Source organism: Momordica charantia (genome assembly GCF_013281855.1).
Source record: "Momordica charantia cultivar OHB3-1 chromosome 8 unlocalized genomic scaffold, Mcharantia_2.0 BLBB01000008.1, whole genome shotgun sequence".
Lineage (NCBI taxonomy): Eukaryota > Viridiplantae > Streptophyta > Magnoliopsida > Cucurbitales > Cucurbitaceae > Momordica > Momordica charantia.
This window is the reverse complement of record NW_028275166.1, coordinates 16883024-16906623: the sequence shown is the minus strand read 5'-3', so window position 1 is coordinate 16906623 and position 23600 is coordinate 16883024. Positions and strand designations below refer to the sequence as shown.

Here is a 23600-nt window from a genome sequence, read left to right as displayed (position 1 = left end):
TTGCGTAAAGAGGAAGCATTTACTGAATCTAAAAAGTTCCGGGGTAAAATTAGAATAACTAAAAATCCAAAATATATTTCAAAAAATTTTACGAAATTTGTACAAGCTAAAAGGAGTTGCGAAAATATAGGGAGAAGTTTAACCACCCATTACAAATCACTTTCTTTTTTTTTTTTAGTTCTTTAGCCTCCATTTCTTCCATCGTGGTTTCTTCGGGGGCTTAAAAAATACATTTAATATATGTACTATCATTGAAGGAACAATTTAGCCAGTGTACTTTTAATGCGTAATTTAGTCTCTCTAATTTTAAATATTTGCAACAATTTAGTTTCTCTTATAAAATTTCTTTATTAGGTTTATTATATATGTAGATCGATAAATCTATAAGGATCCAAATGCATTTATGAATTATAGAGACTAAATTCTTATATTAAACAAATTAACACTGAATTTTGATTATATTTTTCACCTTAGGGACTTGTTACAAATTTTAAACTATAACAACTTATTACCAATTTGAAATACAAATACTAAATTGTTACAAACTAAAATTCATATACTAAATTGTTAGTTTTTAACTTTAGTGAAAGTAATTATAACCGCGAAATGTGCTTTTTTTACTTTCTGAAAAGGTAAAACCTAAAACTAATTACCACCAAACTTGTTTTTTAACCTTCTCAAAAAGTAAAACCTAAAGCTAATTGTTTTAGCTCGATAACAAACTTTATAAAGAAATCTATTATATAAATATATAATGGACCACTAGAGTGCATTTCCCAATATGACCCCCGGTGGAAATCGTTTTTCTAATTCACCTTGCTTTTTCCTTGTCCTTGAAGACAGTAATTTCCCATTCCCTATTGACTTGGGGCTGCGTTGTCCTTAAATACCGCACAATTTCCAGCAGATTAATTGCAGAGTCATTGGCTCAGATAATTTCCTTTCCCTTAATTATTATTTCAGCTTCTTCTTCTTCCTCCTCCATCCACTTCCATGGATGCGCCGCTCTTAATAGAAGAGAAGCAAAACGACGACGTCGAACTCCAACAAAGCTCCGCCAATGGTAGCGCCACCTCCTTCGTCAAAACCTGCTTCAATGGACTCAACGCTCTCTCAGGTTCTATTCTTTTTTTTTCTTTCCATTTTCTCCTTTTTCCAATTCAGAAATCGTATTTGATTTCGCCGTTTATGGCATTTCCATTGCCGCCGCCTCCCCTTTCTAGGGCTCCCAATCGCTTCCCTTTCTTCTCGTTTACCGGAATTATTTAATATTAGATATTTCATTTTATTACAATTTAACTAATTATTTTGACATCTATGTTTTATTGTTTTATTAGAATTATATAAACCAAGTAAATATGTGATTTCTATTTTAATGAAGACTTTGGGAGTAGGATAGATTCTTAGAATATTATTATTCTTTTTTTTTTGGCCTGTTTGGAAATAGGTTTCTGGTGGTTTCTTTATTGTTTTATAGTCTATTTTGTGGGACTTCTATTTGTATTTTGTACCTCTGTCCATGCATTCTTTAGGTTGAAGAGAGAATCCAAGAAATAGAAACAAATAAATCATTACTAAATAGGGCCTAATTTTAAATTTTAAAAAAACATATAGTAAAATATAAAATGAAATAGTGACAAATACCTATTAAAGTTCATAATATGGTTTTATTAGCTAGGCACCTATTTTTACCGAAAAATTGAGAGTTCAATCACACTATCTATATTGTACTAAAAAAATATTAAAAACATAAATAGAAATAATATAGTAACAAACAAGCTTATTCTTTTTTTTTCCTAATAAAAACAAACGAGTTCATCTTTCTTCTCTTTCTCTCTTTTTTTCTTTTTTAATTAAGTGAAAAAATGATCTTGTTTTGTCTCTTATTTTATAATAAAAACGAAAAAGAATGTAGAACCTTCTTTTAATTAAAACTTTTAGATGTATGAAATATTTAAAATAAAATCCACCCAATAATTGCCAACCAGATTTGAACTCAAAAAATAAAAATAAAATCCACCAAATATTTTTTGTACGAAGTGTCCAAAATTGATTGTTCATCGGATTGGCATGGTTAGAAAAGGAAGGCATCACATTTGACAAAATATAAATAAATAAATAAATAGATAGGATATGGATTTGGGAAATCCTTTCTAAAAGAGGATTTTCTTTCTAAAAGGGCTTATTTATAACAACTTGTCGTTGGCTCTTTTTATTATTTTATTTTTATTTTTCTTTTTATTTTTCTTTTTCTTCCTTTTTTTTCTTTTATTATTATTATTTTTTTTTGGATAAATCAAAATCAGAATCAAAACTAAATCAAAAATTGTAACTGTTTCATCTTTTACTTTTAAATTTTGAACTACGCTTTTAATTTACTCTATCTTAATATCACCGACGGAGAGTTGGTGCGGTAGGTTTGTTTTTTATGTGACAAATTGCGAAGAGTATTCATTTCCTAAAAAATTAAATTGGGTTTGTTTTTGATGTGACAAATTGTGAAGAGTATTCATTTCCTAAAAGATTAAATTCATAGTATAAATTTAACAAAAAAAAGTAAAAAAGTAAAAAGGCTAAATATATTTTTTTGGCAGATCATGTTTTAGGCTGTTTTTTAGTCCAGTTTCAATTTAATATATTGTATTTTAACATTTTTTTAAATTTTGTTCTTCACGAGTAGTGTATGTTAAAATTAATTTAAACTTACATGACATAAAATTTACTCAACCGACATAGAGAGGAAAAAAAATGTTAGGAGAAAAGCTTCTATTTCTTCTAAACTTATGAGAAATTGTTAGAAATTTTGAATTTTTTCATTTTAGATGACATTTTTTCTCTAAATTATCGTCAATTCACTAAGTATTATCTAAGTAAGTTTATTATCAGCTAATTTTGATATTCACCAACAATTAGAGATTGAATCAAAAGATGTTAACATATAAACTAAAAGTAACACCTTTTAAACTATGATGTCTAAATAATAAATTAAGGACTTAAATATAAAAAAATATGTATATCCAGGAATGGAACTCATTGGAACTAATTTTTCATTTTTTTTTAATGATTGCAGGATAAGACACAAATTACTTTTTGTCAATTCCAAAACGAAAATCGACACTCCATTAATCGATAATGATGAATTCTGACACATTATATTTTGTTTCTTAGTAAATGTTAAATTCAAGCCTTTCTGTTTTTCGTTTGTTTTTTTTTCTTTTCGTTATTTTCTTATCGAAAGATATAAAGAAGAAAAGTTAGGATAATGATTAATGTATAAGCCGAAATTCTGACAAAAAGCAGAGGGCTTCTGGGGAAGCCGTCACGTGACAAACAAGGCTCTTGTTTGGCTTCTTCTAAAATTTTAGTATTGTTACGTATTCAATTAGCACATTGTTACTGATATGAAACTATATACTATTAAATTTTTTTTATTAATATTGTACGTCCCAAATTTTAGGTGTTGTTTTTTGTAATTTAGTACAATTTTTGTTTAAAACATTTTAATTGAGCCGAAATCCATGTCCATGAATGTTAAAATTAGCGACACTTCCAAGTGAATTGGAAAAAATTATTAGCCAATTAAAAAAATTAAATTATAGACCTACCTAGTAAGGTAGATTTTCAATTTTCATACATATTTTATTGTAGTCTCTAAAGTTTTAGACATGTTTTTTTTAGGAACTTTATATGTTTTTTTTTCTAATTTACCATGTATCATATCATGATGTAAGTTTATCAACAACAAATTTTAGTTTTCATTAAGTGAAGGATATAATTGAAACACTTTTAACACTTAAATAATGTTTAGCGTTTCTTTTGTATTTTGGAAAGCTTCCTTATTTAGTAACTATTTTGAAATATTATCTCAATTTTGTAAAATATTTGAAAGAATGGTTCTTAAAAAATATGTTGTATTTATTTAAGCAAAATAAAAAATGCAAAGAAATAAATTTATTATCCAATGATGGAGAGAGTTTGTTAAGAGCCTTCAGACATTAGAGCAATAAAGTTTGTGAATTTCCTACTTGGATATTTATTATTGGAATAAGGTTTTGAAACAGTTCTGAACCATTGAGATAAAACTACTAATATTAAATTTTAAGAATTAAATAATTATTTTGAACAAAATAGTAAATAATAAATTGAGTATCGTTCGCCAAAGCGAGTATAGTTCAATAGTAATTGATGTATACCTCCAATCGAGAGGTTGTGAGTTCCTGCTTGATATCCGGATTTGGTTTGTTGAAGTTTAGTCTTACTTTACTTTACCCATAACAAGACAGGATACACTTTTGGCCTCTAAAGTTTGAAATAGGGGTCTACTTTTGGTCCGTGAGGTTTGATAAATTAGTTTGAGATATTGTTCTCCTTTTGGTCCCTGGGGTCTCCTTTTACCATAATTGACTAACATTAAAATGACGTAGCGGTTAAATTGTTGCTTGTGTTGGGAAAACAGTGTAATAAAATACCCCTAGTTCTAACTCGAGTTATCCAATATGAGTAAATGAAATACAAGTTGTTGACCGATAAATTTTGGCAAATAAAAAATTGTCACGTAATTATAATGACAAAATTATATGTGATTAAATTGAGGTCAATTAAATAATATCACATATTATTTTTGGCATTTGAATTCGACCAATCAAATTATGTTATAACCATATGATGACATATGTTTATCTAATAAGATTGTGCCACATATGACATATAAATTGGTCCAATCAAATTTTGGCATGTCTATTTGGTGAGCTGGGATTGTGCCACGTGGCAATGATTTGTAATTAGATGGGTCCAAGTCCACCTAAAGTCCATGAAAGACCATATAAATAGAGAGGTTCATTCACCATCTAATTGATCTTTGAAAGGATCAAAATCCTCAATCTTGGAAAGGATCAAAATCCTCCATCCCATCCTGTAGAGGATCAAAATCCTTCATCCTCTATGGGATCAAAGGCCTAGCCAATCGAGATCATCAAGTCCAAGGTCGATCAAGATCATCATCAAGCTAGGGGCTGATCAAGATCATCATCAAGCCCGAGGTCGATCAAGATCATCAGGCCGATCAAGATCATCATCAAGCCTGGGGCCGATCAAGATCATAGTCATGCCCGAGGCCGATCAAGATTATCATCACGCCCGAGGTCGATCAAGATCAACATCATGCCGGAGGCCGATCAAGATCATCATCACGCCCGAGGTCGATCAAGATAAACATCAAGCCTCTTATAGGCCGATCAAGATCATCATCAAGCTCGAGGTCGATCAAGATCAACAAAGTTGTCGATAGGCCAATCAAGATCAACAAGCTGCCCAGAGGCCGATCAAGATCAACAAAGCTGTTGTCTGTCGATCAAGATCAACAAGCCACCCATAGGCCAATCAAGAACAACAAATCTGCCGATAGGCCGATCAAGATCAACAAGCCGCCAAGAGGCCGATCAAGATCAATAAGCCGCCAAAAATTTAAGGGAAAGAATCAGAGGATAAATATTAGAGATTGTACGAACCCCCAAATATCAAATACAAATTGTATTTTGTCCACGAAATATAATTTCTCAGAAAATTTCGTGTGAACACAAGTAAACAAAAATGAACACCAGAAGTTATACTTGTTCACTTAAGCTCGAGATTACGTCCAGTCTTCTACAATATGAAGATTTCACTATATTGGAAATAATACAATAGGCTTCACAACACTCTACCATCACTATCTCTAGGTACTATAACAATATTCACCTAACTCTTAAGCACTACAATAATAGGTACTAAGGAATACCGTTTTTTTCACGGCATCTCAATGCTACGACTTTTGTACGTCCACGCACGGGCCTTTTTGCCTTTTCTTCATATTTGTGATAACGTTGAGATGCTACCACCAGCATTCAACGCTGGTGTGCCCTCAAGTCCACGACCTGCAACAACCTTCATTTCATTCCTTATGTTTTCTATGAATATTCATGAGATATCATCTCAAAACCAATTGGCAATGAAAGGAGTAACTTATGTCTATTATAAACCTATGTAAGGTTCATTTTCTTTTCAATGTGGGATCCTTAACATGCCCCTTAAAGATTGTGACTCTTTTGGCTCATTGATATTGGCCAGATCCCATTTTTGGACTGTTTGGGGAAGAGAATACCCTGGACACGTGGAAGGCCCCTATTGGTGCTCCAAGATGACTCATGAGTCATGCCCAGCTCGGACCGTCGAGATCACCACCACTAGCGTTGACATATGCTAAGTATGAGGGCCGAGGTGAACCTGGCCGAGGTTCGACCTACCGGGAAGCTCGGTAGGGGCCGATGTGAGCTACTGTCAGCGGCGTGATTATCGGGTGTAACCGTCGGTCCCGAGATTACCAGGTGTAACCGACGGTCCTGAGATTACCGGGTGTAACCGTCGCGAGATTAGCGAGACTACCACCCATAAGTAGAGGACTTCACTCCACGATCAGGTACGATGATTTCTGACCTCGAACTAAACTAGGAATCCGACCTGTACTGACTTGATCGTCGGAGTGCTCACCTTTTTGTGCAGGTCCGCCCAAGTATCCAGAACGGTCCGGAGGTCGAGTTCGAGCTGCAATCTGAAATACACTGTTGTGCATATCCTTGCATAAACATTTGGCGCCGTTTGTGGGAATCGACAATCTAAGTCATCCCAATCCTTTTAAACCAATACGCGAGCGAAAATGGTTCAACCAGCAAACTCGACCAATACGGCAGATCGAAGGACTCTAGCTGCCAGCGATGCCCACCAGAGGGAGGACAGAGCAGCAGTGGTAGAGGGGCAAGGTCACGACGGCCTAGCAACAGAACCCCTCCGCAGGTCGGCACGAATCACCGCGCCTGTCCTACCACCTGCGCACCCAAGGACATCCAAGGCCACCCGTGGCCGAGGTGGGACCTCTAAGAAGGGCGCCCGGGGTCCAGCCCCGGCTCCACCAAGTGAGAACTTTGACGCAGTCCAGAGAGAAATGGAGGCAATGTGCACACAAATGCGGTCCATGGAGGAAATGTATAAGGAGATGATACTAACTGCAGGCGCAGGGTCCCGATCTGAAAATCGAATGACGCGCATTGACATGCGGGAGCAAAAGGGTTCCCACCTCGGCCCAGTCGAGGAGGAACATCCCGAAGACAACGAGAGCGAGGGGCACACTCGCCAGAGAGGAGACCTTCGTGAACACCTCAACAGAAAGAGAGGTTCATCTCTCCGAAAAGGACAGTCACCATCCCGCTCACACCGGAGCTCCAACCAGCAGGCTGAATCCTCTCGCAACCCAGTAACTCCTGCAGGAATGATTACAAGGGAGGAGTTCGACCAGCTGAGGGGCCAGCTCGACGCTCAGGTGGAGGCCTTAAAGGCCAAATGTGAGCAGAAAGAAGGTCCACTGAACGATGGCGACTTGGGAGAATCGCCCTTCACCTCGGACGTTTTGGAAGCACCGATCCCTCCGAAGTTCAAAGCTCCTACTGTGAAACCTTATGATGGGTCGAAAGACCCCAAGGATTATGTTGAGGTCTTTGAAAGCCTCATGGATTTCCAAGCGGCATCAGACGCAATCAAATGCCGCGCCTTTCAGATCGCGCTTACTGGCAGCGCGCGATTGTGGTATCGGAGACTGCCAGCCAGGTCGATCTCGACCTACTCTCAGCTGAGAAGGGAGTTCCTCGCCCAGTTCTCTTCTCGGCATTATGACAAAAAGACAGCGACCCATCTCGCCACCATCAAACAGAAGGAGGGTGAGACGCTGCGAGAATATGTCACCAGATTCCAGGAGGAGCAGTTGAAGGTCGCACACTGCTCCGACGACTCGGCCATGTGCTATTTTCTCACCGGTCTAGCCGACGAGGCCCTCACGGTGAAACTTGGAGAGGAGGCCCTGGCCACCTTCGCCGAGGTGCTTCAGAAAGCGAAGAAAGTCATCGATGGACAGGAGCTCCTTCGAACCAAAACTGGCCGACCAGAACGAAAGATCGGCCGGGGCAGAAGTGGAAAAGATATAGAAAAGGCAGATACCAAGTCCAAGGACAAGGGATCCTTTTCCAGCGGCCGAGCTGAGTATCGGAGGGCGGAGAACGGACCTACCAGGAGCCGACCTTACGAACGCTTCACCCCGACCACGATTCCAATTTCCGAGATCCTAACGAACATCGAGGAGTTTGGAATGGAAAAACTACTCAAACGTCCTGAGAAGCTTCGGGGAGCCCCGGGTAGGCGCAGCAAGGGCAAGTATTGCCGCTTCCATCGGGAGCACGGCCATAACACGTCGGACTGCTGGGAGTTGAAGCGCCAAATTGAGGATCTAATTCAAGATGGCTACTTCAAGAAATTTGTGGGAAAGCCCAGGACCAGCTCGGCAGAGAAAAAGGAAGAGCGGAAGCGTTCGAGGACGCCGCCCCGGCGCACTGACCGACCTGCGGTCATCAATACCATTTTCGGAGGGCCAAGCGGGGGTCAGTCCGGACATAAAAGAAAAGAGTTAGCTCGTGCAGCCAGACGCGAGGTGTGTATCATCAGGGAGCAGAGGCCGACCTGCCCAATCACCTTCGACGGTGCAGACTTGGAGGAGGTTCACCTACCCCACAATGATGCACTTGTGATCGCTCCCTTGATTGATCATGTGGTGGTCAGGAGGGTGCTGGTAGACGGAGGCGCATCTGCTAACATCCTGTCCTTACCGACCTACCTCGCCCTGGGATGGACGAGGTCGCAATTGAAGAAAAGCCCGACACCGCTGGTTGGGTTCTCCGGAGAATCGGTCATCCCAGAGGGTTGCATCAACTTGCCGGTCACGCTTGGGCAAGACCAAACTTGGGTCACCCAAATGGCCGAGTTCGTGGTGATTGACGGGCCATTCCCTCGACACTTCATCAAGTTTTGAAATATTCCACCCCCAATGGCGTGGGCACGGTCCGAGGAGAACAGGCCGCTTCAAGGGAGTGCTATGCCTCCGCACTCAAAGGTACATCGGTCTGCGCCCTTGAAACTCTCACCAGTAGGGATGGGACGCTCGAGTTCGAGGCCGACCTGCCGAGGAGAGAGCTTGCCGCACCCACTGAGGAGCTCGAGCTTGTTCCTCTGCTTAGTCCCGAGAAGCAAGTGAGCATAGGAACCAAGCTGGGGGCCACCGACAGAGAGGAGCTAATCCGCTTCCTCAGGTCCAACTCGGATGTCTTTGCGTGGTCCCATGAGGACATGCCTGGCATTGACCCAAAGATTATGACGCATCGCCTCAGCATAGATCCGTCATTCCGACCTGTAAAGCAAAAAAGAAGACCTATAAACAAGGAGCGGAGTGATCTAATTGTTGAGGAAGTTAGCAAACTTTTGAAAGCTAAATACATAAGAGAAATTTCGTATCCCGAGTGGCTCTCCAATGTTGTATTAGTTAAAAAATCTAACGGAAAGTGGAGAATATGCGTAGATTTTACGAACTTAAATAAGGCATGCCCAAAAGATTGCTTCTCACTGCCGAGGATTGATCAGCTCGTGGACGCCACAGCCGGGCACGAACTACTCACCTTCATGGACGCCTACTCTGGGTACAACCAAATCAAGATGCATGTCCCAGATCAAGGTCATACCGCATTCATAACAGACCAAGGTCTGTACTGTTACAATGTCATGCCCTTCGGTTTAAAGAATGCAGGAGCGACCTACCAGAGAATGGTGAACAAAATGTTCGTCAAGCAGATCGGCCGGAATATGGAAGTGTATGTGGACGACATGCTTGTCAAGAGCAAGCAGTCTAAGTCGCATCTCTCCGATCTGACCGAAGCCTTCGAGGTTCTGAGGACATATCAAATGAAGCTCAACCCAGCTAAATGTGCCTTTGGAGTCTCTTCGGGAAAATTCCTTGGCTTCATGGTGAACAGCCGGGGAATCGAGGCCAACCCCGAAAAGATTAAAGCTGTGCTTGAGATGGAGGCACCTAAGACGCTGAAACAGCTTCAGTGCCTCAATGGCAGGATTGCGGCCCTGAACCGGTTTGTTTCCAGATCGACAGATAAGTGCCTTCCTTTCTTCAAAGTCCTACGGAGGAAAGGGCCGTTTGAATGGACAGCGGAGTGCGAGCAAGCATTTCAGCAGTTGAAAAGCTACCTCGGTTCGGCACCTTTGCTCGCCAAGCCCATGCCGGGGGACAAGCTCCAGTTGTACTTGGCAGTGTCTGACAGCGCCGTCAGCTCGGCCCTAATCAGGCAAGAGGAAGCACGACAAAACCCGGTCTACTACACAAGCAAGGCTATGACCGAAGCCGAGACCAGATACCCTCAAATGGAAAAGTTGGCTCTGGGCTCTAGTCACCTCGACCCGACGGCTTAGACCATACTTCCAAGCCCATACTGTGGTGGTGCTCACTAACCTGCCCCTAAAAAACATCTTCCATAAGCCAGAAGCTTCTGGACGCCTGATGAAGTGGGCAATGGAGTTAAGTGAGTACGACATCCAATTCGAACCCAGAACTGCGTTGAAAGGACAAGCAGCGGCAGATTTCATAGCCGAGCTCACACCACCTTCCAAGCTGAGTGAGTCCGACCTACCGTGGACAATCTATGTCGACGGATCCTCCAATGAGAAAGGATGCGGGGCCGGGGTCCTCTTGCTCGGACCAGGAGGCGAGCGATTTGAGTATGCCTTGCGATTCGGCTTCCGGACTTCTAACAACGAGGCTGAGTATGAAGCATTTATTGCCGGCCTGCGAATCGCTAGAGCATTGGGGGCCTCTTGTGTTAAGGTCTTCAGCGACTCCCAGCTGGTTGTGAGCCAGATCAAGGAAGAGTACCAAGCCAAAGACTCCCGAATGGAGAAGTATTTGGGCAAGGTCAGATCGTACCTCGCCCAGTTTCGAACTTACGAAGTACGCCGGGTTCCCCGAGCAGAAAATTCTAATGCTGACGCCTTAGCCAAGTTAGCATCGACGTACGAGACCGACCTGGCCAGGTCGGTCCCCGTCGAGATCTTAGATAATCCCTCGATCTCAGAGCCAGATCTGATGGAGATCGGCGCTCCAGAGTCCTCATGGATGGACCCGATTGCAGACTTCATTATGGGCAACTCACCACAAGACCCCAAGGAGCGCAGAAAGTTGGTAAGGCGAGCAGCTCGGTTCGTGGTCCGAGGTGGAGCGTTGTACCGACGCGGCTTTTCCCTGCCTTTATTGAGATGCCTAACCCCTGAAGAGGGCCTGTACGTCCTCAGAGAAATCCACGAAAAGAGTGTGCGGCAATCACTCAGGCGCCCGGTCGCTGTCAGCCAAAGTGATCCGACAAGGATACTATTGGCCGACCCTCAGCCAGGACGCCAAGAAGTTCGTTAGAACTTGCGACAATTGCCAACTCTACGGAACCATAATCCACCAACCTCCCGAGCTGCTCACCCCCATCTCGGCTTTGTGGCCATTCGCGCAGTGGGGGGTAGATATCATTGGTCCTTTCCCTTTGGGCAAGGGCCAGACCAAGTTCGCTGTGGTTGCTGTGGATTACTTCACAAAGTGGGCCGAGGCCGAGACGCTCTCCCACATAACGGAATCCAGAGTCACGTCCTTCGTATGGACAAATATCATATGTCGCTTTGGTATACCGCAGGCCATTGTGACGGACAATGGGAGGCAGTTTGACAACGCCAAATTCAAAGACTTTTGCAGCAAGCTTGGCATAAGTCACCTTAGCTCGTCCCCCGCACATCCGCAAGCAAATGGGCAGGTGGAGGCAGTCAACAAGATCATCAAGCGAGGCATCAAACTTAGACTGGACTCCAAGAAAGGCAGGTGGGCCGAGGAGCTACCAGAGGTTCTATGGTCGTACCGGACCACCCAAAGGGAATCGACGGGTGAGACCCCGTTCTCCCTGGCCTTCGGCTTCGAAGCTGTAGTCCCGGTTGAGATCGGCATGCCATCTGACAGAGTAGAGCATTACGAGCCTACGGCAAATGCGGAAGAGCTGCTCCTCAACCTCGACTTGTTGGAAGAAAGAAGAGCAATGGCCCAGCTACGCCTGGCGGAATATCAGGGCAGAATGGCCAGACATTACAACGCCCGCGTTCGACCTCGGACCTTTCAGGTCGGACATCTGGTCTTAAGGAGGATCCAAACCCATGTGGGTGCCCTTGATCCGACCTGGAGGGCCCGTTTGAGGTCAAGGGCATAATCCGACCTGGGACATACGTATTGGCCGATCTGAAAGGAGACGTCCTCGCGCACCCGTGGAACGCGGAGCACCTGAAGCGTTATTATCCTTGAAATGCCAAAATGGTATTCAATAGATCTGTAAAAACTGTTTCACAAGAATTATGATCGGAATAAATGTGATGATTTAATTTCATGATTCCGAGCTCGACCAGAAATTAAATGGGGGCCACGGACTCCCACGCGATCACATTCCAGCAGTCGGTTAAAGTTCAACCCTCCAAAACCTAAGGGTACGAGGTGCGATGCCAAAACCACTGATGAACTTAAAATTCAAACCTTCAAGGTAAAGGGACGATGTGAAAAGTTCAAAATGATCAAGCCTCTGAACCTGAGGGTACGATGTACGATATGAAGAACAGCTACGGACTTAGGATTTTAGCCTTTTAACGTTTTTAAGTTAAGAGTGCGATGCTAAAAAATCCAGAGTTGCTGCAATGCATTGGAAGCTAGACAAAGATTCAAATTCAAACTTTCAAATTATTTTAATTGAAGGCGCGACCTCAAAAGTAAGAGGTGCGAGGTGACATTGGCTGCAGTTCAAAGAAAAAGCAAAGAAGGGAAAGATGTTGCCAACAACAAAGTAAAAACAAATGGGAGCTTCTTTATTGAATGGGGAGCAGAACCAAGGCTTATAGACCTTGCAGCTCTGCCCTGACACTTACAAACAAAAAACAAAAGAGAAGAGAAGAAAGACAGCGAAAAGCCTCTTGAAGGGTGGTCGCCTAAGCGCCTGCTTGAGGAGCGCCCTCTTGAGTGGTGCCGACCTGATCCTCTTCGAGGTCGGAGTAGTCAGAGTCCAGATCTCTGACGTATTTATCCACCAACGCTTTGGGGCCAGGGGTGCCACTAGGCCCAGACGCCCACTGCTCAGCATACTTCTTCTTCAGACCACCGAGATCGATCTGAAGGTCAGGCATGTCGGAAGCAATGCCCCTCATGAGAAACTTGAAGCCCGCGTCAGAGAAGTCTTTGGCAAATCCATCGAAGTCAGGATGTTGCCTAAACGATTCCTCCAATAGGGCTCCATTGCTGAGACGCTCCTTCACCGTCTCCAGCTCGGCAGTCGCACGCTTCAACTCCTCCTCCTTCGCTTCAAGCGCCTGGAGCATGTCGTCCTTCTCCTTGAGGAGTTGGAACTTCTCCTTCTCCAAGCCCCTGGTGATAGCATGGGCAGCTCGGAGCTGGGCCTTGTGTCTGTCCTCTTCCTTCTTCAGCAGCTCGGCCTTGGTCTCCACCTCGGCCTTCAAAGTTTCCACCTCAGAGTGAGCCTTCAGTAGCTCATCCTTCATGGTGGAGGAAGCAGCCTCCAAGGCAGCAGAGAACTCCTCTTTCTCCCTCGCTGCCAGAGCTTCCCTCCCATCCAGCTCGGCCTTTATAGCCAGAGCCGATTGAATGGAAGCAACAAACGCCTGAGAAAAGGTACAAAGAAGAGAATTAGACCGAGCTACCTGTTAGGTAAATTAAGCAAAAATGGAGACACTAGTCTTACTTCAGCAGCGTAGTCGATGGTCCTCTGCAGAACGGACCCTGGGTTGCTCACAAATTTGGACGCCCTCCTTAGGCAGCGATCCAAACTTGCGGCCGAGATGCGGGACACCTGGTCTCTCACCCCAGAACTTGACGGCTCAACTCTGAACCGTGCCGTCACATCGGACGTCCCGCCCATCCTGGCCTCAGGATCGTCCACCCAATCTGCGTAGCTCGCAGGCAAGACCCCACGAGCTCCGACCTCCAAGGGGGAGGTTGTCTTCTTCTTCTTCCTCCTTCGCTTCAGAGGAACTTCCTCCCTCACCTCCTCGCCCGAAGGCAAGGCGTCCACCGCCTCGGTCTGATCCCTGGGGCGCTTCTCCCTCGAGGGACCCCCAGAAGACTCCAGTTCGATCACTGGGGTTGGATCTTCCGAGGCTGGCCCTACCACAGCGGGAGTGGCAGGTTTCGAACTCTGGGCGGCCTCAAGAGCATGGGCTCGGCCCTTGGACTTGCGCTTCACGTTGCTTGCAAATCCGCAAACCATGGCTGCAAAATAAAACAGGGGTCAGCACAAGGTTAGAGGAAAAAGGAGGGAAGCAAGCTTGGCATACCAAGTTCGGAGTTCGGCCTTGAGGATTCAATGGGACGAACTGCGGGGTTGTAGTCTAGCAGCCCGGACTCAAGCAGCAGCTTGTCGGTCACCAAGGTTCCGACCTTCCTACCCCTCGGAAAACGCTCCTTATAGTATTTCAGCGTGTCGAAGGAGGCTTGCGTAAGCTCGGGGACTGGTCGGATTGAAACTGCACAAAGACAAAATTTGAGTCAGACCTGAATAACAAGAAAGAAAGTTATCACCAAAAGTAAGAACTACTCCGTACCTAGGTTCCCAAACCTAGTGGGAACATCAAAGAAGGAACGACCTGACTCGTCCTTTGCAAGCCATTCCCCAGAAGCGTAGAACCACTTCCTCACCCATCCCTTGATGGAGGTCGGCCCCTTAACTATACCTCCTGCGCCTTTCCTTGCGCACATATAGAACCGACCAGGCTTCTTAGCTATCCTTTTCGCTTCGAAGCACGCGAGGAGCTGGTCTACGTCCAACAGCTCGACCTCTTCACTATCCCGAGCTCGTAGCCAAAAAACGATGGCCAAAGCGAAAATGACACCCCACCCATTGGGGGCCACTTGAGCCGAAGCCAGCCCTGTTTGGAAAAGAAACTCTTGGACGAAAGGGTGAAGGGGAAGTCTGAGGCCGTACTCAAACATTTTGAAGTAGAGAGTGACCCATCCCTCTGGAGGATTGTCAGCTCTCTCCCCCTCCTCCGGAATCCTAAGGAGGATGTTCTCAGGGATAGCGAACCCCCTACGAAGGGATCCGAGGTAGTGCTCAGGTAGCCTAGAAGGGTATTCCAAACCCTGACCCGAGGTGGAGGCATCACTATCCTCCCCGTCATCGGAGAACCTAAAAATTTCTATCTCCTCGAGCTCGGACTCTAACCTACGAGCCAAATCCTCATCGGATCCTAAGTTTCTGCTAAAAGAGGACGACATGGCAACTACGTTCGAAAGAGAAAGTGAGGGAAGAGACCGACCTACCAAGGGTTCGAGCTACCTTTAGATCGAACTCCAAGAATTCAGGGAACGTAAGGTATGACCTGAGGGATTGGGGGTATTTATAGCTTGTCGGAAAAATTTCCCCACCGTACACGTGTCATCAACGAGCGGCTAGGATCCTCCCTAAGATCCGAAACGTCGGAATATTTGAATATTCCGACGATAAATCTACCGCAACGACTATATTTTCCCACGAATAGGAAGTCGCCACGCGTCCAAAGCAAGTCGAATGAACTTTTCTGCCAGGTCGAGATCGGACCAGACAGAGAGGGGGCCAATGTTTGGGGAAGAGAATACCCTGGACACGTGGAAGGCCCCTATTGGTGCTCCAAGATGACTCATGAGTCATGCCCAGCTCGGACCGCCGAGATCACCACCACTAGCGTTGACAGATGCTAAGTATGAGGGCCGGGGTGAACCTGGCCGAGGTCCGACCTACCGGGAAGCTCGGTAGGGGCCGATGTGAGCTACTGTCAGCGGCGTGATTATCGGGTGTAACCGTCGGTCCCGAGATTACCGGGTGTAACCGTCGCGAGATTAGCGAGACTACCACCCATAAGTAGAGGACCTCACTCCACGATCAGGTACGATGATTTCTGACCTCGAACTAAACTAGGAATCCGACCTGTACTGATTTGATCGTCGGAGTGCTCACCTTTTTGTGCAGGTCCGCCCAAGTATCCAGAACGGTCCGGAGGTCGAGTTCGAGCTGCAATCTGAAATACACTGTTGTGCATATTCTTGCATAAACATGGACCAAATGCTTGTTTGAGCTTTTGGGTTTTGATACCATATCAATATTCATCGGGTCCATCTCAAAACCAATTGGCAATGAGAGAAGTAGCCCATGTCTATTATAAATCCTTGTTAGGTCCCTTATCTAATTTGGGATCCTTAACACTTTCCATCTTATTTGCTCCACCGTAATCCCAACAGCTAGCTTCTACGTGTTGATTTGGTTAAATATATTAATTTAATAATATATTTGTGAGTGACTTTCTCTCTTTTCGTTTTCTTTGTCTTCATCTTATCTTCCTCCCTCCTTCTTCCCTTTCTTCTCTGGCAAATGTTATTGTTGTCCTTGCCACCGCCCACTTTGAACCGACTATCGCTAATTTCAGATCTAGAACGTTCACGAGTTCCTCTTCCTCTTCATTCGTTCCTCTTCCTCATCGAAGAAGGAAGAGAAACGAATGAAGAGTAGGTTCCTCATTCTTTTCGAAGTTCCTCTGGAACCTCATCTTCCTCCTTCCTCTTCACTCCTCCCTATGTCTAGGAGAAAAATGCAATTTTTAGATTGGAAGAAGAAGTCGCCACGGTTGGATTGAAGCAGGCAATGGTGGAAAGGATGGCATGGGTAACGATGGTAGGTGGCGGTGAGGTTCGTTAGAGAAGAGGGAGGGTAGTACAAATCTCTTAATCTCGTGCCATTTTGACAGAAAGTCAACCACAAGTATATTATTAAATTAATATATTTTGTCGACATTAGTTGAACTAATGGTCAAATGAGCTTAGGGTCCATTTAGAACCATTTCTTACTTAAACCTGTGATCAAAAGTGCCTATTTTGAAATTTAAGGACAAAAAATATACACTTGCTTCGAAATTTAAGACCAAAAATATATTTTACCAAACAATGAAATGCTTGATTCACGTCACAATCTAAACTAGTGTATTTTTTCTTTAAATACAATCGATCGATCCAAATGGTACTTTTCAACTGCTCTAACCAACCCAAGCGTTTATCGTTTATTTTACAAAACCAACCTTGATCCAACATATTTTAAACCAGCTGAGCTACATTGGTTTGGTCGGTTTTTCGATTTGATTTGTTCATCCCTAGTCTATTTTAGAGAATCTCATTTATTTGTGGTATAGTGGGAGATTTGAAATTTTCTACTACTATGGGAGTAGACTACTCCCTTTCATTGTTAGCTAAGTTGGTATAAAAAATGAAGGGGATTCAAAGATCATTAAATAATTATTTATATATGTAAAATTATAGTGTGAACGAGGGGAATCAATACTCTCGTACTACTAAAAATTTTAGAAAATTTCTACGGCTTAAACACATGTTTTCACTAATATATAAACACGTGTTTATTCTTAAAAAAAAAACTTTGTATTCTTAACTTTTACAATTTAGGGCCCATTTGATAACCATTTTAGTTTTTTATTTTTTGTTTTTCTTGTTTTTAGTTTTTGATTTTTGGTTTTCTGTTTTTAAAAAACAAAAACCATATATGTTTGATAACCATTTTTTGTTTTTTTGTTTTAAAAAAAAAACAAACCAAAATATGTTTGGTAACCATTTCTAGTTTTGTATTGTTAAAAAGTTAGAAAATTGAAAATACATATTAAACAGAGAAAATTTTATGTAGAGTAGAGATGGTGTGGGTGCGAGTAACGATGCTCTCCCTCATTCCTGGGCTCGTGAAAATTTTTAGTCTCCGTCTCCACCTTATTCTTGGGTCCGAGAGATGTTCTAGAGAAACGGAATCAGGGACGGGGATGGGGTCGGGACGTGCACTTTCTATTTTTGGATCTGACCATTTGGAAACTTTTGTCTTCCCCTATTGTAGAGACATGAAAATAGAGATGTAAATAAACTTTTGGAAGATAAATTTTAGAGAGATAAATAAAAATATTTAGAAAAAAAATAGTGAAAGAAAAGTTAAAGACAAAAAGAGACAAATTTTAGAGAAAAAAATAAAGTCGAGAGGAAAAGATATGTTAAAGCAAAAAAAGAAATTATAAAGAAAGAGAAAAATTACGGTGGAAACAAATTTAAAGTTAAAAACAAGATTCAAAATATAATTTTATATAAAATAAATAAATACAAAGATAAATAAAAGTTACAATGAAAGAAAATTGAACGAGAAAATAAAATATAATTTTTATAAGAAAAAACAGATTACGAAGAGACATAAAAGTTATAAAATATGAAATTTTCGAGAGAAAAAAATTAGAAAAAATATTAAATTTTTAGAGGAAGAAATGAAACTAGTCTGTTAGAAAAAAATAAAAATACAAAAAATTTTGGAGAGAGAGAAATAACAATAAATATTCAAAATATGAAAATTTTAGAGAGAGAAAAATAAAGTTTGTAGAGAAAAATTTAGAAATAAAAAAAAAATTTAGAATGAAAAATAAATTTTTTAAACATAAATATGAGAAAGAAAAAAAAGTTGAGTATTAGAAGAAGAAATGAGATTTTGAAAAACAAAAATCTTTTTGAAAACTACTTTTTTTTTTTTTTGAAATTTACGTAGAGTTTCAAAATGGTTTTTGAAAAACAAAAATAGAAAATTGAATTGGTTATCAAACAATATCGTTTTTTAGAAACTAAAAACAAAAAAACGAAATGGTTCTCAAACGAGCCCTTAGTGAGTGAATTTTAGTTTTTAATACTTTAGTCATTATATTTTAAAATTCGTAAGAATTTAGTTATGAATTTTAATATGTAACAATTTAGTCCATGTACTTCAAAGATTGTTGGGTTGGTTTGGTGTGGTTTTATATTGGTAGCTTGATTTCAATCAAAAGTAAAAACAAATTAAGTTCTTCCCATTGTGATGAATTTAAACTGTTTAAAATGTCTAAAAAATTTTAAATGCCCGTTATCATTAGGTAGAGGATATAAATAAGATAATCGAATGATTGGATAAGGAAAGGATAATGAGTGACTATGACATGAAAGCTTGAAATAGAAACGTTTACAAAATGAAAGAGTAGGAGTATAAAGAACCTGATCGACCAAAAAGCCAAATCGATTTTAAGAGGCTCGGGTCGGGTCTGTTCGGTTATAGTAAATGTTGGTTTGGTTTCGGTTTGACCCAAGCAACCGAAGTCTGTTATACCCTAGCCCTGTCCATGGGTGAAGACAGAGAATGTTTGGAGAAAGAACTAGGCCGAGTTTCAACCATGGTAACAGAGAGAGGTGCACAAATGGTGGGTCTGTAAATTGATTGATCCCCTCTCCTTCTTTCTCTTCGAGTGAAGAACGACTTTTGGTAGATGGGGCTCGATTCTTGCAAAAAGGTAAAAAGACGAAAATGACCCGACCCGACCCCATTTGAAATCGACCAACTTCATGTTAGTTTGGTTAGGTCCCAAATAACCAACCCGACCCGACTAACTTACACCCGTAATAAGAGGGATCAAATTGAAAAAGCTACGAAATTATATAACTTTTATTTGATGGTAGTCACAAATGATTCATTAACCTAGCTTTGATCAACTATAGTGAAAGTAAACTATTGATTGATATATATCGGTTAACAGTGACTCTTAATTTGCGAGTATTTTGATTTTGCTATATTTACAATTAATTTATAGCTGTTATTTTTATGATGCTTTCTCTTTCTAAAATTTGCTAAATTAGCATCCAAACTTGTATATTCAATGTGTAGCAATCGAGAGTGATTGTATCAAATATCACTTTTTATTTCGTGTACAAATCCCAACAAACTTCTATTCACGCGGTGGGTCAAATTTTACTCTATTTCTAACACGTTTATTTGCTACAAAATTTCACGTTCTTATTAAAACTTCATCACATGTTAAATGCTTAAGTTATCAAAGCTGCAAAAGTTGAGCCGTCCAAGTAACTCTCACTCGAGGTCCAGTTCTTTATATTCGCATTATTTAAGAGAGAGAATCCCTCAAACACTTCACTCATCTCTCTCCACTCTTAGAGTTGTTGTTGGTAACTTGTCTCTAACAAGAATGAAATTGAAGATGTTCTTAGATTCATTTCTAAGGGTACCCCTTCTGGTTGGGGAGAAATTAGAGGGACAGGTATTGAGTTTCGAGGAAGTGGAGTCCAATAATATTGATAATTCTTCTCCTTCAGAAAAAACTTCTTTCCTTCAAACCTCATTCAACCTCCTCAATACTCTCTCAGGTAAAATAAATAAGCCAATTATTTATGACTTTTTTGTTTGTTTGTTTGTTTTTTTTCCCTTTTTTACCATTCTTGACAACTATTTAGATTTTTCTTAGGAAAATTTGTCCCAAAAGATATTATTTGTAGGTTGGTTTCATGTGGTTGAAACTTCACATGTTATCGAAAAGCAACAGTGTAAAGTTATGGATAATGTGAGTTCTAAGGTCCTGTCAAAAGGAGGCCCACAAAAAAGAATTCTTAGTGGGGAGAACAACGTTGTAGTGTAGATTGCTGTTTCGTTTTCCTTCCCTCTTTTTTCTTCTTTTACTGTACTTTATTTTGAAGATATGTTTTGAATAATTTAAAGGTGAGTTTGGAATAATTTTGTTGATTCTTACACTTATATGCTATCCTCATCCTTGATTCTTACACTTTTCAGGAGTTGGGCTTCTTTCAATTCCCTACGCGCTTGCGTCGGGCGGATGGCTAAGTTTAATACTCCTTTTCGCGATCGCCTTCATAACGTTCTACACAGGCTTACTAATTCAACGATGCATGGATGTGAAGTCTGATATCAGAACCTATCCAGAAGTTGGTGAGCTTGCATTTGGAAGCAATGGGAAGATAATAGTCTCAATTTTCATGTATGTGGAGCTGTATATGGTTGCTACAGGATTTCTAATTCTCGAAGGAGATAACTTAGACAACATGTTTCCTGATGTCGGATTTGGACTCATTGGCTTTACAATCAGTGGACAAGCATTCTTTGTTTTGGTCATTGCTCTCATTATCTTGCCGTCGGTTTGGTTAGACGATATGAGTCTTCTCTCTTTCGTTTCAGCTAGCGGTGTTCTGGCATCGACCGTTATCCTCGGCTCTGTAGTTTGGTGTGGTGCTTTTGATGGAATTGGATTCCAACAGAAAGGGACTCTCATCAACTGGAAAGGGATTCCAAATTCTATCAGCTTATTTGCTTTTTGTTACTGCGCTCATCCAGTTTTCCCAACCTTGTACACTTCCATGAAGAACAAACGCCAGTTCTCCAATGTAAGTACAAACCACATTTCCATTTTTTCACTTTTCGCGCCCTTTTTCCTTTAAATTTGTCCCTAATTTATAAAAGTTTTCAATCATCCCTTAAGGATGAAAATATATGAGTTTTAAAATGGTAATTTTATGTCAACTTTTAGTATATCAACATTTTAACGAGTCAATTTTCTAAACAATAAATATTTTTTAGTATAAGTACATTACCGCATGCTAAATGAAATGAGAATCATAATATTTTCACCTCAATTAATTAATGAAGTATAAGGATTTACTATTTTCAATGCACAAGGGATATAAATTGAAACATTTAAAAGATCAAAGGACAAATTTGAAAAAAAGGATTCATAGATTACACCTTTTATTCAATTGGTGACTCTTTCTACATGGGCAGGTTCTAACTCTCTGCTTCATCATGTGCACTTTTGGCTATGCCTCAATGGCTATTATGGGATACGCTATGTTTGGCTCAGACATTCAATCACAAATAACCTTAAATCTTCCGAAGGGAAAACTCAGCTCTTTAGTGGCAATATACACAACCTTGATCAACCCCATTTGCAAATATGCATTAATGACTGTTCCGATCGTGAATGCCATTAAGAATCGATTTCCATTGAACTACAACACTAAGGCATTTACTATCCTAATAAGTACCACCTTGTTGGTCAGTAATGTCATTGTAGCTCTGACAATTCCATTTTTCGGGTCTTTAATGTCCCTCGTTGGAGCGTTTCTCAGCATGACCGCTTCGATTATACTACCATGCGTGTGTTACTTGAAGATTTCGGGCAACCACAGGAGATTTAGATTTGAGACTGTGATAATAACTAGTATCATAGTGATTGGTGTTCTAGTTGCCACACTTGGGACATATGTAGCTCTTGTTGAGATTGTAGGAAAGATGTAATTAATTCTTCTTGGTGCATAAAATATTTTCCTTTGAGATAAGAGTGGTGCAAAATGTGCGTTTGGTAGAAACAGTGGTGTCTTGCTTGGAATGCGAAGGTGAGAAGTTGAAGATTGCAAGAATTTAATTTTGATTTTACTAGCAAGGTATTGTGTCAATGGAGATGTTCCCTTACTTAAAAGCTATTAATCATTTTATCTTCTATATCGAATGTGGGACGATATATTCATCTCGCAATTGCAACAGAGACGTATGCTGGATCGTAGGAGCTCCATTCTTGATCCTTGCCCTTAGAGGTGCTTCACTTCTAGAGTGACATTTTGTTGAGTGCTAGTACATGAAATGAAGTAATTGCAACAATTTTCCTTGTATTGATTGTTTAGTTTGAGACCTCTTTATCACTCTATCCCTAGCTTTGTTTCTCTTTAGTCTATTTTCTTTTATACCTTAATTTTGGGGCTAATTAAGTACGTTTTCTTTTTGCAATAGATAGAACTTTTCATGAAAATATTTTGTTTGCCATCTCAAATTATTCCTTAAATATCTTTTTTCTCCGGACGAGATTGGCATTAGAAATTAGGAAAATTAAAAATTGAAACTTAAAAGCCATATAGATTGATTCCTCATGTCAATTCAAGATAATTAAATCCAAATATGCAAAAGCGTACTTTGATCCATAATTCAAAGTCGAAACGCACAAATTTGATCTTCCAAGTCCAGATAGTTTGCGATTTCCTTTATGGATTTTCTCAATTCTCTTCTTTACGGTAAAGAAGAAGAAGAATTTTCTCTCTCTGAAGGGATAGATAGAAAAACATTCGGTTATTTGGTATTGGGAACCATGATTCCTCTGTAACCGTCCAAAACACCGCAGGTTGGTCACAATGTTTGTTCAATTCTAATTCGGCCCCTTATCAAATTATAATATAACTTAGGGTATCTACATGTTCACCCATGGTCAATTTATAATTACTCCTTATACAAAAATAGAAGATAATTACATCACTCCCCTGGATTTAATTAAATAAAAAAACACATTACATAATTGTTATCCCATATATTATTAGAAATTCCAACATTAGAGCCGCACTACAAGACATATCTTCTTTAATAGGAACAAATAGAAACGGAAGATTTTTAATTTCTAACCAATTTAGAAATTAGACATTGGATTGACATTGAATTTTTTGTTGAACTAAAAAATATATAGTAGTAATAACATATCTTTGAAGACACTCAGGGATCATTTGTTTTTTTGGAAATGTAGATGTCCAATATCTTCAAATGTCTGGAATCTCATATGCCCGAAATTTTAGATGTCCGGAATTTCATATAGCCACGTTTGTTTTGTAGAAATTTTTTTAAGAATATCTGTAAATATTTTGATAGTCACGTTTGTTTTACAGGAATTATTGGTGGGAATATTGTAAATTTATGTAATGTTCCAAACATGCCCTTACCGGTCATCATATAATTTAT

At 40.8% G+C, this 23600-nt stretch overlaps 1 protein-coding gene across 4 annotated transcripts; it reads left to right on the top strand.

The window, feature by feature from the left end:
* The first annotated feature begins 657 nt into the window (after window positions 1–657).
* Window positions 658–22503, top strand: LOC111025609 (amino acid transporter AVT1I-like). 4 transcript variants are annotated; one of them, XM_088127299.1, is made up of 3 exons: window positions 786–1117; window positions 20604–21211; window positions 21606–22503. In XM_088127299.1, exons 1-3 carry the CDS (start codon window positions 994–996, stop codon window positions 22119–22121), a joined length of 1248 nt encoding a protein of 415 aa, XP_087983425.1. In that variant the 5' UTR covers window positions 786–993; the 3' UTR covers window positions 22122–22503. The 4 variants fall into 4 exon arrangements, with proteins under 4 accessions (XP_087983423.1, XP_087983425.1, XP_087983424.1 ...); XM_088127298.1 differs by lacking the exon at window positions 786–1117 and adding an exon at window positions 19674–20182; XM_088127300.1 differs by lacking the exon at window positions 786–1117 and adding an exon at window positions 20227–20531.
* Window positions 22504–23600: the final 1097 nt, after the last annotated feature.